A 15,450-nucleotide genomic window follows, 5' to 3' on the forward strand; every position below is an offset into this window, starting at 1 on the left:
TTAAACTTTTTATGTAAATAAGTAGTTGGTGATATAGAGTTTACATTTGCTTTTGTGAGAATATTTGTTTATGTGGGAAAGTGTCCACTGTGCTAAGTTGAATCAAGACGCCAAGTTTAAAATGGATAGTCACCTAAAAGGTTATATCCCAAAACGTTAGCAGTGAATGCTTGAGTGCGTGGACTGGGGCAAGGGCCGTCGGCGCTGACAGGGAGAGAGCTCCCGTTGGCTGCATCGTCCCCTACGTGCTTGCTGAGAGCCGGGGTTTCAGTACAGGGCTGCCATGTGGGTGACAGCAAACCGATTCACAGGAGCCGTCAGGACTGCCCACTGCGGCCCTCATTAACTAGAAAATGGACCACTCGCTAACACTAGGTGTCTTGTCCACTAGGCCAAAAGTCCGGCCCTGTGGGTGCCTTGGCAGTGAGTTTACAGGTTCGTCTTACTTTCTTTTGATTATGTGAATTTTCTGCAATGCAAGTGGATTACTTTACATAAGAAATGATACTTGAAAGGACTAATAGCAACATAGAAACTGACTTTGTTGTCATTGAGATAAAATAGTTTAAATCTCCTTTCTAGTCATGCTTGTGTAGATACTTAGATCAGACTTGGCAGGTTTGGTTCCTGTGTTCCTACCGAAGGAGAAAGGCTTGCTTCGGTTGCTGTGGTGAGGTTGCACCTACTACTGTCATTTAAGCTTAGAGCTGACACATTAGGGTTGGAAAGACAGCTTAGAATTTTTGGTTGAGCTTCGCGAAGCCACTGGCCACATATGTTATCATTTCCTATTCTGTCGTCTTTTAGCACGTGTTGAATGTAGTAGGCATTCAAATATTTGTCACCATCCAACTGAATCAACTGCAGACCTATATCTTTATTTTTTCCAAATGCAGTTTCCTGAGAATCATGCTGACCTGCTTTGGTCCCCTTGGCTGGGATGGTGTCAGGAACCTGCACATTTTTTTTGGAAGATTTATTTGTTTGTTTGTTTGTTTATTATGTTAAAAGTAGTATCAGGATGAGAGGGAAAGATTCTCCTATGCAGTGGTTGGCTTCCCAATTGGCCTCAATGGCCAGAGCTGGGCCCAATCAAAGCCAGGAACCACAAGCTTCTTCTGGGTCTCTCGTGCGATGCAGCAGCTCAAACACCCGAGACAATCTCCACTGCAGTCCGAAGCTGAATTGGAAGTAGATCAGCCAGGATTTGAACTATTGTCCATATGGAATGCTGGCATTGCAGGCAGCTGCTTGATCTACTTTGCCAGAATACCCGGTCTGAGCTATAACCTTAAAAGAGTAAATAGGAACAATAACTTTACTATGTCGATGCTGCATTAAACGTATACATAAACAGTTAGTGTTGCTAGAATCAAACAATGACGTACCTGAGTGCGTACCCAGGCACACAGGGAGGAAAGCACTTGATGCGTGTAATTGTCTACACTATCCAGAAGGGGTCAGGCCTTTATTGGTAGGCTTCCTTTTTGCCCGGTTAATGTTTATCTTACTCTTTTTTAATATATATATATTTTTTAAAATTATTAATTACATTGCATTATGTGACACAGTTTCATAGGCTCTAGGATTCCCAAGAAACCGTTGAATTTACCTGGACAATAAGATGCTGGACTCTATGCTTGGTATACGCTTGCAATGAAAGAATCTTGACTGAATTTGAGATGTAATACAGCAACAAGGTGGAGGAATCCACCGGGGAGGGGAAGGGGGAATCCCAGAGCCTAATGTTTATCTTACAATCATGGTAAGCAGTCCTTGTTTTTGTTTTTTTTTTTTTTAACAATTGCTACAGAAATTTTTAAAGAGCGCTTGCTTTTTTTAAGTGCCTAAAGGATTTACATCTTAAAAAATTTCTCCCTTGCATTCCAGTTTGAACTCCACAGATTAACAAGTTGTACAGATAAGTAAGCTTTTATATAAAATCCAAGTGTTTTGTGACGGTACTAATATATGAGAAGGTATTAATTAGGTCATGTCATCTTTTTGGATTATGCGTCCTAACTCGTTGTAGTTGAGTTGCTTGTTTTCCAAGTGACGTTGTTGTTCTTGTTGTTGTTGTTTGTTTCCAGACTTAGGTCTGGAGTGTGGCTAGTTGCGAGGCAGTAACGCTTTATCAGAGAAATAAGTGATGCTGTGAAGCTCGTCCGCAGGAGGGTAGCAGCAGCTGCTCATCTGTCAGGACAGAGGCCCGGAGGAGAACAAGCTGTCAGTCTGTGAAGACACTGCACGGGAAGTGTCTTTTGACTCAAAGTGTCCAGATAGGTACTTTTCCCTTGCCCCAAAAGTCACTTGGCAGCGTGGACAATACAGTCACAAGAGTCCTGGGGATGGGGCGGAGAGGAGTGATCAGCTAGGGGTTGTGGGACCCTGGGAAGGGCATGATAGCAGGGGAGCATCAGCAGAGGCCTGGTGGGGAGCCTGCTCTGATCGCCCCCCTTCTCCACCAGGCCAGTAAAGGCTGCCTGGGCCCCTGCACTTTGACTCCTGACCCATGGTAACCATGCCCTTGCCCCGAGGCCACTGTGTCCACCCCAGAGAAGGTTCAGATGCCATCTGAGATCTCAGTATGCACAAAGTAGAGAAAATCTCTACTGAGATGAGAGAGCGTGCATGTTAGAATTAGGTGACATTTCCAAGTAGCCACCACAAAAAGATTTCCATGGACAATTACAAACATGATTGAATTAAATGAAACAAAAAAAGTATTAGCAAAGAAGTAGAGGCTTTAGGTAACCAAGCACGTTTTAGAACTGAAAAAAATATGTATAATACCTTATTTTTCTTTAAGAATTCAGTGAATGTTTTCAATGGAGAATGAGAACAGAAAATAATTGGTAAAACTGAAAAAGATAATGACATTTAATCTGAACAACAGAAAGAAAATCACTTACAAAAATGATTTAGAGATCTGTGAGATCATGATAAAAGATTTATTATTCATGTCACTGGAATACCAGGATAGGAAAAAAACCAGCTGGACCCACAACAGCAGCAAAACACTTGAAGGCGTGGCTGGACACTTCCAAAGTTTGGTAAAAGATGTACATTGGCAGATTTAAGAGGCTGAGTGAAGTCAAATAAGATAAACTAAAGGAATCTATGCTTCTTAATGCTGAAGGCAAACCCGCGGCAGGAGACCTGGACGAGGCTCCTGGCATCGCCGTGGCACGTTGCTTGCTGTTGAGGCTGAATGGGGAGTGAATTGGATAGTGGAAAGTCTTCCCCACCCCCATCTTCTCTCTTCCTCTCCCTTCACCCACCACATATCTGTTTACCCACCCCTCCTAACTCAAAGAAGTAAATAAATATTTCAAAGCAAAGAAAAGCTCTTGAAAGCAGCAGTGAAATGGTGTGTTGTCTGTAGGGGCAGATCCAGGCTAAGAGCAGTAGGTTACCCCTCAGGAAGCATGGGGGCCGAAAGAACCATCACCCCGGAAGTCTGTATTCAGGGAGAGTAGTAACCAAGAATGCAGGGAAAACCACGCTGTTCTCAGACGAACGAAGAGCAGTGAAAGTCTGTCATCCCCAAAAACCTATCCTAAAAAAAATTGCTTCCGGCAAAATAAATGAATAACATAATAAAAGCAGGGATCTTGGAACTTAAAGAACAAAGAGTGGTATGGTAAGTGTGATGGCGTTTTCACCTTTCCATGAGATCACCTGCTTTAAGTCTTCAGGAATTGGAAGGCACTGTCCAGCGCGGTCCTCATGAGTGGGGAGGACACACTGAAGGCATCTTCCTGTGAATAGAAACAGGAAAGGGACCCAGCAAAGCAGCGTCTCCACACTTCAGCGGAACTGGCAGCTGTGGGCAGCAGTAAAGGGCGGTCGGCTCCGCTTCCTAGAGTGCCTGGAGCAGCCGCTAAGCCACACCCGCAGCAAGTCCAGATTTCTTCGGTACCAAGAGATTAGATCCTAGGACTGCTTTCCTGTGTGCTGGCATGTGTATGGTGTGTGTCTCTGTGTGTTCACAGAATTGCTAACAAAAAAGGTTCTTAGGGTGGATGTTTCCAAGTTACTTGGCTGTAGTTGTACAAGAAGTCATTTTAGAGGTTTAAGGTAGATTGAGAATAAAATGTGGTCTTAGCAATTGCCAAAAACAAAAGCAACCAGTTGCCCCTCAGTAAGTGGATTGCTAAAACTGAGTATGTTCATTACACGGAAGACTGCTTACTAACGAAGAGGAATGAGCCATCGGTGTGTGGAGTACCTTGAATTGGACTCAATGACAATATACCACATTTTTTTAAAAAATCAGTTTGAGGTGCCGGGGCCATGGCATAACAGGTTGATACTCCGCCTGCAGCACTGGCGTCCCGTATGGGCTCCAGTGTGCGTCCTGGCTGCTTTCACACGGACCCAGCTCCCTGATCATGACCTGGGAAAGCAGCTGAGGATGACTTCAAGTCCTTGGGCTCCTGAACTCAAGACCAGGAAAAAGCTGCTGGCTCCTGGTTTCGTTTTGGCTTGGCACCTGTCATTGCTGCCGTTTGGAGAGTGAACCAGCAAATAGAAGGGCTCCTCGTTATCTCTCCTTCTGTAAAAGTCTGCATTTCAAATTAAAACATAAACGAATTCAGGGCACTGACAGGCGCACTTTATGGTTCCTTTTATAGAGAAAGTTAAAATTATAGAGGATAACAGGTTAGTGACTACTAGGGGCTGAGGAACGGTGTAGGAAGGAGGGTGGCTGTGAATATTCACACGCGTGTAATGGGAGATCTTGTCGTGGAACAGTGCTTACCTTGGTGGGTATTGTACAAATGAAAATGGGATAAGATGGCATAGAAAGGGGCCCAGCACGGTAGCCTAGCAGCTAAAGTCCTTACCTTGCACACACTGGGATCCCATAAGGGCCCGATTCTAATTCTGGCAGCTCCATTTCCTATTTAGCTCCGTTCTTGTGGTTTGGAAAAGCAGCCAAGGATAGCCCAAAGTCTTGGGACCCTGCACCCATGTGGGAGATCTGGAAGAAGCTCCTGCTTCCTGGCTTCGGATCAGCTTAGCTCTGGTGCGGCCGCTTGGGAAGTGAACCGTTGGATGCTTTTTTCTTCTCTGTATATCTGCCTTTCCAATGAAAAGAAATAAATACTTTTTAAAAAGATGGCATAGAAAGGTGTCCTTTGTATCACTACCTGAAGCCAATAGTATTTTACAGTTATGTAAACTGTATTGAGAGAAATTGAGTGGAAAGGCATACTGTACCTCTTTGATTTTTGCAGTGTCCTGTGAGCCTGTAATTTTTTCAAAAAGAAGTTTTTGAAAACAAAATGCTGCATTATAGGAAAGTTTTGGATATCTTAAATATTACATATTTTGTAAATTTTGAATTTTATGAAAGTCTTCAATATGGATCTACAAAATAGAATGCTTTATATGAGTGTGATTTTTTTAAAAAAGAATTATCTATTTTTATTGGAAAGGCAGAGACACAGAGTGAAGGAGAGACAGAAAAGTCTTCTGTCCGCTGGATCACTCCCCAAGTGGCCGCAATGGCCAGAGCTGAGCTGATCCGGAGCCAGGAGCCCGAGCCTCCTCGAGGCCCCCCACAGGTGCAGAGTCCCAAGGCTTTGTTTTCCCAGGCCACAGACAGGGAGCTGGAAGGGAAGTGGAGCAGCTGGGACACGAACCGGCACCCTTAAGTGATCCCAGGCGTGCAAGGTGAGGACTTTAGCCCCTGTTCTACCACACTGGCCCATGATCTGTTTTTACGGAGACTCCTTATAAAGAGGAAGCATCCCCACACACACATAAACACCCTTGATTCTATCTTCCCATTCCCCACCGTCGTCGTCATATTTCAGTTGTGTCAGTATTGTGTTTTCATTAGGGATATGAGCATCATATCCGGGCTGTGAGTGCTTCTCCTCCGATACAACTTTTTATTTTCCCCAGAATTAATACTCTTGCATTCTCTTAATCTTCCACATACTTTACGTTTCAATAAATCCCGGACTCCCTGGCTGCGAATATCTCTCTGAGTATCACTTTTCCCATTGTCTTCATTTTAAAAGGCAGGTGAGCGTAAGTTAGATTTCATAGCTTGTATTTAAAGAGAACTCTTCACATTCAAGTTTACCTCCAAACTGAAACGAAAAGGAGTGACCTATGTGGCTTTCTCTAGTTACAGACATGCGTGTGGAGCTGCAGATAACGAATTGATGACAGTCAAAATCTGCAGGCGTTTGGTTCGTTCATCCCTTCCGAGCAAGGGGGTGCAGAGGGAAGCGGGGAGGCCTGGGGAGTGGCGACCGACACTTAGTGGGTAGTCGGCCTTCTCATCCCAGGTGATCTGGAAATGTCCTGGCCTCAGTTTACTTCTCACTGTTGTACCGGCAAGGTTGTACCGGGTTACAGCTGAGACCTCTTCTGGTTACAGTGTGACTGAGATAACAAGATTATTCACACACACACACACACACACACACACACATGCTGTTTTATGTAGTATCTAAATCACAGGTGTTCCTTTAGATGTTTAGAGAGGAGTTGGAGTCAAAGGCCCAGGGTGATATGTTAAAGCCTTATCATTACGGGAAATAGAAGAAAAGCAGTGGACCATGAATGTCCCCTTTGTTGTGTTTCAGATTTTGAGAGTTGTGAATTTTAACTTCCCAAGGATGCCTGGATGGGGAATATTGGTAGGGTCCTAAAACCCGATTTCCTGTCTACTAGGTCTGATTTGACACAGTAGACTCGGAAGCAGGTGCTCTGAAGGTGACTTCGTTAACTGAGAGGCTGTTGTTACTGGACAGGTCCTTGGTAGTCCCCAGAACCTGTTGGGTTGATACATAACCGATAGCAGAATGTATGGTACGCCCTTGTAACAGTTTGATTTAATTGTGTTAACACAAAAGAACCTTGCTATTTGGGTTGCCTAATCTCTGTAGAGCACTGAGGTGAATTTTAATACCTTTGGGCATGAAGTTCAAAATGTATAGATGCATCTAGTTGATGTACTTCAAACCTGGGGTAGTGCTGCCAATGTACCTTATTGTGGGGATCCAGGACAAGCAGAAACATGATTGTATTGCAAACCGAGTGTTGTTTGTTGGTCATTATGCACGTGACGTGTTTTCTCGGTTTGCAGGTACTGGAAGAAGCAGAAGCGCAGCATCTGTGTCAGTCCATTCTACCAGACATGGTCAAAATGGCCCTGTGTCTGCCAGATATCTGCACCCAGGTCGGTGTGTGTAAGCTTCCTCTGCAGCTCACTGCAGACTCACAGTTGAATTTTCTTCCAACTCTTGCGGCCAGGGTCAGAGAGGGAGTGAGAGCAAATTTTGCCAAGTATGGTAATTTAGCTATATAATGGAAAAGGTTAGAGGCTAAAGAAAACGCTGCCAAAGAACATTAAAAATGCAGCATTCAATTTCTGAGCTTCAGTTTACACTGTTGATATTTGAATGCTCACACTTTTTTTCCTTTTTGTGTAAACATTCTGATTTAAAAGTAATTGTTATTTCAAAACATATTAATGGAGTTAGAATATTTTATTTTCAAAATGGCTTAGTTACCACTCACTGCTTCCTTATCTTTCACAAAGTAATACATCTCAAATGAGTTCAACGTACATTCTTTACCTTTAAAAATAAGAGCATCTAGCATTTCATTTCATGTGGAATGACTTAACTGTGTCCATATATGTAACAAATTAAAGCAAAAAAAAAATTGTTTTAAGATGTATTTATTTATGTGAAAGCAGAGTTAGAGAATCAAGAGGAAGATTTTTCTTTGACTAGTTCACTCCCCAGATGGCTCCCAGAGCTTGGGTTCGACCAGACTGGAGTTGGACGCCCAGTCTCCCCACGCGTAGCAGGAACCCAGACGTTTGGGCCATCTTCCACTGCCTTCCCAGGCACACTCACATGGAACTGGATCAGAAGCGAAGTCTGTGACTGGATATCGTGTGTTGCAGGCAGCTGCCGGAACGCACTCACTCTACTATGCCCGCACAGTTTCTGTAGGTCAGAAGTTTGCGAGTTGCTTGGTAATAGGTCGCATACGTTGGATCACAGTTACCACTGTCAGTTTTTCCGGCTCAGCACTCTGCAGTATAATGAACACCCTCCATTTTCCTCAAAATACAATTTTTTCAAAAATTACGCCTTAGCAAAAGAGCAGAAAGCATTTACACTATTTAAAATTACACTGTTTATGCGGGGGACAAGAAATGTTTGCGTGTTAAAAATGGGCGTTAAGAGCTCACTCCTCACCAGAATCAAGTAATAGTTTGCTTTAAGCCATTGGCACCCTGTCATGGCTGGCTCATAAATAAATGTTTAAGATGAAAATCGGAGATCAATATGCACTATTTCCTCTTTCTTGGAATTGGTGATTGCTAAGGCCTGAAGGCGGGTGGAGGAGGGGAAACCATTGGAAAAAGAAACTCTTTGCCTTTTATGTTTTTCCTTATCTTTTTTCCTGGTGAATTTTTCCTTTAGAAGCGAGGTGCGTTTCTTGTTACTCTGAACAAGTTCATTGTTGCAGCACTGAGGTTGGACTTGTCTTTCCCAACCTTGCCCTTGGCCGTTGGGATGTTTATCCTGGCCTGAGAGGGCAGGTCTCTAGGCAGCCTTTCTGACATCAGTGTAGACACACAGGGCTCTTAGGTCCGGATTTTAGGGAGCGCAAAAGCATCTTCAGCATGATATGGAGCATTTTGAAGCTTAATCCACTAATAAGTAAACTATTGGTTGGTCTTTAGGTGTACCAGAAGGTCAATAAAACATATTTTAACCAATTGGAATGGAATAAAACTCACTAAATACAATGCTTGGCTCAGTGAATTTGAGTTTAGAGCATCCAGAAGACATTTGAGACATAAAAAGATATGCAGGAGAAATGTCTTGTATATCTTCTTGGATTTGTAATGTTTGATTATGTAGGAATCACCAGTCTTTTAACATGTTATAGTTTTCACATATTCCATTAATTACTATAATAAAATAAGATTTGGGTCTCATGAAGAGTTTGTGTGATTCAGAATAGAAAAGGAAAAGACTTATAGAATTACATTCTGTAGATCATTTTATTAGGGACTAAGATGGAAAACTTGTTCTTTCCAACAATTTTTAATATAAGGAAGGATGAAATTTAGTACAAATAATAATAGCTAAACCCAGTATTGTGTTGTTTCATCTTTTCTTAGAATTTTTCATTTCAGGGGTAACGTGTTTTTATTTACTTGCTAAAGCAATCTTGTTTTTCACAAATAAGTAATGTTTTATGCTCTCTTCACTATCATTGATTAGCAATCTGCAGTTTGTCAAACAAGTACATTTTTTCAATCATCCCTGATAAACAGCCCTTGACTCTAACAGCATTGCTGATTTAAGGATTCAAGAGTGGCCTGAAATTATTCCTGCCTTAATTTAGCAAATGCAATTTGGTTCCTCTGCTTTGGAAATTGCTAAACTAATTATTGCTCTTCTCGTCTGTATTTTTTGTTTCCTCTCTCAGCCAATACCACTCCTGAAGCAGAAGATGAATCATTCCATCACAATGTCACAGGAACAGATTGCCAGTCTTTTAGCTAATGCTTTCTTCTGCACTTTTCCACGGCGAAATGCTAAGATGAAATCAGAATATTCTAGCTATCCAGACATTAACTTCAATCGGTATGTCTTTAAGAGAACACGTTTTGAACAGTGAAAATACAGAAGGGTAGAAAGGAGCTAGTTTTTGTTTGTTTTCTTTAGTGATTTGCCACAAGCCAAGCATTTTATGTCGTTAAAATTAATATTTTTGCAGTTTGGTGAGTTAAGTATTGTTTGTACTACTTTGCAGGTAACATAAGTAGAGTTCATAGAGGTCAAAGAACTTGCTTGGGACTTAGGAGCCAGGAAGTTCGAGAGGGGAGGCTTTCATTAAGGTCGGCCTGGCTCCGGTACCCCGTCCTGTCCGTCGTCCTCCCCGGAGGGCGCCAGATTCCATCAGCCTCGTTTGCTTTGTTTACAGGAGTATCTGGTGTGCCCCACATTCCTTATAATAAGCTGAAATCATGCTTGTAAGTGAAGTTGTCCTATGAGACTTGATAAATGTACTGAAGATGAAAAGTGATAAGTGACTTTGACTCTTTGAAGACATGACTAATTTATCAGGGTGGTATTGTTTTTGAAAGGAAGATAAAGGGATGCTCGGATTGTTTGATGAGACTAACACGTTGTGAAGGTGTTGGAGTTTCATGTTTCAGCCCTTTTCCCAAATGAGCACCCTCTCTGTCATCTGCACAAACAGCTGTATTGTCAAGGAATCTCCTTGGCAAATGTCATTTCTCCCCTCCCTTCCACTCCCACTCTCTTTCCCCCTCTCTATTTACTTTTTTCTTCACTTTAGAGTGATTTTTATGGAATCCTTGAGTAGAATGTGAACTTTTTTTTTCTTTTGCCAAATGTTAGGAATTGCTTAGAGTGTGTGTTCCGCTCTTCCAGTGTGTTCTGTGTAATCCCCTGCTCCACTTCCTCCCCTCAGCCATCTCCGGCCTCTGCAGGTGCATCCGTGAGAACCAGTTCTCAGTACAAGTTGGAGTCATGGAGCAAACAAAAGGCATTGTGTTCGACAGTGCTTTGGGCTTCACAGATTGGTGTAGTAAAATCACTTACTTGATGGTTTTATTTTTTTTTTAAGTAACTAGTTATTTGAGAGAAATTATTCATTCAGTGATTCACTCTTCAGATTCCTGCAACAGCCAGAGCTGGGCAAAGCCAAAGCCAAGATGCAGAATTCAGCCCAAGTCTCCCATGTGGGTAGCAGGGATCCGAGCGCTTGAAGCAGTTCTTGCTTACTCCCTGAGCGCCCGATAGCAAGAAGCTGGATTTAGGAGTAAACCCAGTGCCTTGGACCTAAACAGCTCAGTGTGGGATGCAGCCAACCCAGCCAGTGTCTTAAGCACTGTACCAAACTCCTGCCTTCCAATTGACTTGCTGCTGTTGTTTCTTTAAAACCAAAACAAAAGCTTTTTTTTTTTTTTTGTAGTTGTTGTTGTGTGCTTTTCTTGCATGACTCGAGCTCTTTTGAAGATTATTACTCAGTTATTTTATAAAATGTTCTCAATTTGGGTTTGCCTGATGTACTTTTACCATTGAAATAAGTCCTACAATTTTGGCAGAGATGGCATAGACACGGGCTGTGCCTCTCAAGTGTGTCCTACCAGGGGGCTGACTGCTGGTTGGTGTATTGTCTGCTGGGACTTCTGCCCAACATCATGCCATCTTTCTTGTTAAAATGCTACATAGAGATCACCATTAACAGGTGTTTAAGATGCTGACATCCTGGGTCCACACAGTAGCCTAATGGCTAAAGTCCTCGCCTTGAATGCACCAGGGTCTCATATGGGCACCGGTTCTAATCCCAGCTGCTCCACTTCCCATCCTGATCCCTGCCTGTGGCCTGGGAAAGCAGTTGAGGACAGCCCAAAACCTTGGGAGCCTGCATCCGCATGGGAGACCCTGAGAAGCTCCTGGCTCTTGGCATTGGATCGGCTCAGCTCTGGCTGTAGTGACCGCTTGAGGAGTGAAGCAACAGATGGAAGGTCTTTGTCTCTGTATCTGCTCTCTCTGTGTATCTGCCTTTCCAATAAAAACAAATAAATCTTTAGTGTGCGCACACACACACACACACAAAATGCCTACATGCCCAGTGCTTGGGTTTGAACTGCAGTCCTGCTTCTGCTTCCAGCTTCCTGCTAACGCACACCTGAGAGGTGGCAGGTGATGCCTGGTGCTCCCCTCCGTGCTACCCAAACGGGAGACTCAGACTGAGTTCCCGTCTCCTGGCTTTGGTCCACCACAGCCCACCCAGCCTTGGGCATTGATTCTTCTCTTTCTTTCTTCTCAGTTTATTAGTTAGAACTGTCAGGAAAGACTGTCCCTCTGCTCTAATTTTCCTATTATTAAATTGAAGCCATGGATATACTTTATTATACAAGTTAAAATGCAAGACACTGATTATTTTGCTACTACTTTGTTGTAGCTTCGACCACTGGGCTCCTTTAGTCTGGCTCCCTTGTGTCTTTGACAAGCCCCACTATTTTGGAGGGACTTTTTCTGTGAAATCACAAAACATTCCCAGCTTTTTTCTTAAGATTTATTTATTTTTACAGATACACAGATTTACAGAGAGAAAGAGAGAAAAATCTTTACATCCGCTGATTCACTCCCCCAATTGGATGTAACAGCCAGAGCTGATCCAGAGCCAGGACCCAGAAGCTTCTTCTGGGTCTCCCAATTGGATGTAGGGTCCCAAGGGTTTGGGCCACCTTCCACTGCTTTCCCAGGTCACAAGCAGAGAGCTAGAAGGGAAATGAGCAGCTGGGACACAGACCAATGCCTATGTGAGATCCCAGAACATGCAAGGCGAGGATTTAGTCACTGAACCATCGCACTTGGTCCCAGGACATACTTTATTACTTTAATAAAGGAATTTTTCTTGTCAAAATCATGTTTGAACTAAGTATGAAAGACTGTAGCAGTTTCTGCCAAGGAGGAAAGGAGAAGTGATTGTGTTCTAGGCAGGACTGACACCTGCAGAGGCATTGTGGGTGAGAAGGACTTTGCATGTCAGGGACTCGGCACCAGTGTGGCCGCTGGGGGGAGGCTGCAGACGTAGATTAGGGTCAGACTGTGCTGTATCTGCTAGGCCACCCAAAAGCTCTGAAAGGGGAACTGGCCAGTGGCACACCGGATCCTATTTGACTGTAGTGTGGCTGTCGCCAGGAGAGTCAGTACTTTCGTAGTGTAGTGGTGGGGAAGGGCCAGTTGGAGCTGATTGGAGTGCTTGATGCCCCGTGGGCCTTTGTTTCCTGTTTTCTTCCTGTTGTTCCACCAACCTGCTTTGTCGCAGTTGCTTCTTTATTTAGGGAATCTTCTCTGTCATGTCCTTTGCTGTTTTCATGAAGTCTCTTGTGTTGTAGGACTTCAGTAAATCCTTAACAAAGGGACATAAATTTTACAAAAGTAGTGGAGTGGTAAGACTAACTTAAACTCTGTTCTCAGTCTGCTGCCTTACTTGCCAAAATATATTTTATTCACCTTATTCTTAGGAATGAAGAGATGCTTTTTTTTTTAAATATGTATTTTTATTTTGATAATCTTACATAGTTGACTAGGGCACAAAGGGTCAAGGGTTACAGGAAAGTGGGTAAGACCATTGTTTCCACACTAATAGCATTTTTTTTTTCTGCATCTGGGGTAAGGGGAGAAAGAAAGGGGAGAAGCCCTACCCAGCCTCCCACCCATCCCAGGTCCCCGATGTGGGGCATGCTCCACGAGCCCTGCTCATGCAGTTTTGGTAGTTCAACAGTTCTGAATTGCTGACATAGTCTCTTCATGCTTGAGGTTCTGAGATCAGCAGTTCAGTTAGAGGGATCCCCAAAGAAACTTCGTCTGAAGTGATCCCAGACCTGATTCTTGTGTGTGCTTACCAGTATAAGGTCCGGCAGAGTCCGTCATCCCAATCAGCTTATGCACATGCTGGTGGTTGCAATTGCTGGGTCAGTTCTATTTCGAACCCTGTCTTCCACACGAACCAGTGGTGGTTGCAGTCTAGCCTGATCCTGCCCACTTCATACTCAGCCCTCCCAGAAACCAGTAGGAAGTCTGTTCAGAGCGACTCCCAAAACCCCCACCAGGCCTGCCCCCTACCCTGGTTCCCATGCTTGCCACTATGTACTACAGACTTGTTCAGTCTGTCCCACATCCCATTCAGCTTTCATACATGCCAGTAGGCATTGAAGCCTAGTTCAACCCAACCAGCCCTACTACCCAGCCCACACCCATATTGGCAGGTGCCTTTCTGTCTAGCCATCCCAACCCCTGTCCTGGTTTTCATGCTCTCCAGTGGGAGTGGTGACCCAAGAGGGACGTAGGCACTATTTCCTACTAGGCCACTCCCTTTCTACTCCCATGCACTCTCCAGGTGGTTCTGGAGTTTAGCTTGACAGATTTAGCCTCCAGTGCCAGCCATTGCCAGCTTATGTTGCAGCACACCAACCCTCACCCACTCTAATTCATGCTTTCACCAGTCAGAACAGTCAGCCGAGCCTGGCTTTTTCCTGATCTAGCTCACATGAGGCCTACAGGTGTTGTGCCCCGCTGGTCTAGTCTACCCCCATCCCAACTGACGTCCTCCAGTGGGAGTGGTTGTCCAGCAGGGGAGCCCACACTCCCCCTGCTGGCTCTGCCCCCTCCCTCCCTGATTCTCATGTGTGCAGCTTGGGTGCTGCAGGCACATCTGGTTTGGGTCATCCCACCTTGGCATTCTGTAATGTGCACTGGTATGTGTTGCGACCAAATCTGGGCCGACCCTTACTCTGTTCCGGTGCTCGGATTCGCCAGGGATGATTGAACTGATTCTGCCCCCAACCTATGCTAAATGCACGTCGGGGGGAAAGGGTATCTTTCTCTTGCTGGTCTGGGTTGCTCCCTATCATGGTTCTTGCGCTCACCTGCAGGGACTATGTCCTGCCAGAAGAGTTGCCCAGGCTCCTCCATCAGAACCTCTCCCAGTGCCAGATCTTGCGTGTACCAGTGGGTCCATGGGCCAGCCCTACTTAGTCCACCTCCTGTCCTGGCAAGAACAGTGGCCTTTCTGTGCTGGCCTTCAATCCATTCTGGTTCTTACTATTGGATGTTTCAGTCCAGCCAAAGCTCATCCATACCCCAACACTGCTCATACATGGTTCAGTAGGGCAGAGACCTAGCTTAGTCCATCCTACGTCTACCCAGGGTCTCCAGAGCCCCAGATGGTGCTGGAGTGTAGCCCAGTTAGGTGCGCCCAGCCCCAGTTCACACTTGTGACAAGGGAGGTTGCAGCTATATCCAGACCAGATCGCAGCCCCCACTCCAACCCCTGCTCTCACCAGGGGGAACCTCAACCCAGCTGGGGTGTAATTTCACTGCTCCCCACTCAGGTCTATTCCTTACCCTAGATTATGAGCATGACAGTGGTTGCTCTGATGCAGTTGCCTTAGCCACTTACCTGTCTCAGCTTTTGCCTTCAATGCTGTGGCACAGTATCCCTGGCTCATGCAGGCCAGTTGGTGTAAGAGCATAGCTCTGCATGACGTATGCTTCATCCTGATTTCTGTTCTTCCTTGTGAGTTAAGGTTTGCTCGGCCCTGCCCAGTCCACCCCCTTCCAGTTGCAGCTCGGCCTACCCCACATCCTGTTCCAAAATGCACATTCAGGTGCTGCTGCCATGACCTGCCCAGAGTTGTCAGTTCTTTTACCCATCAGTGATGGCAGGTTCCATGGTCGCACCTATCCCATCACCACCCCAAATTGTGAGCTAACCAGCGATACTTGTATTTCCACAGGGTTGGATCCACACTTCCCCCACAGAATCTACCCTTGGACCTGGTTCTCTCTCATGCTGGTTAGTGGCTTGACCCTGTCAAGTGTGACCTGTCCCCTGTTCCACCAATCAGTC

The 15,450-nt window shown here is 44.7% G+C and overlaps 1 protein-coding gene across 4 annotated transcripts in view; it reads left to right on the forward strand.

Moving 5' to 3' along the window:
- PARG (poly(ADP-ribose) glycohydrolase) overlaps positions 1–15,450 on the forward strand; it is a 114,506-nt gene that overhangs the window by 40,169 nt on the left and 58,887 nt on the right. For all 4 annotated transcript variants that reach the window (XM_040970344.1, XM_040970341.1, XM_040970342.1 and 1 more), the window contains exons 8-9: positions 7,112–7,204; positions 9,484–9,641. In XM_040970344.1, coding sequence (XP_040826278.1) covers positions 7,112–7,204; positions 9,484–9,641 — 251 coding nt within the window. The remainder of the gene's footprint in view (positions 1–7,111; positions 7,205–9,483; positions 9,642–15,450) is intronic.

This window comes from Ochotona curzoniae, unplaced genomic scaffold (genome assembly GCF_017591425.1).
Source record: "Ochotona curzoniae isolate NIBS_2020 unplaced genomic scaffold, NIBS_Ocur_1.0 scaffold_4763, whole genome shotgun sequence".
Classification (NCBI taxonomy): Eukaryota; Metazoa; Chordata; class Mammalia; order Lagomorpha; family Ochotonidae; genus Ochotona; species Ochotona curzoniae.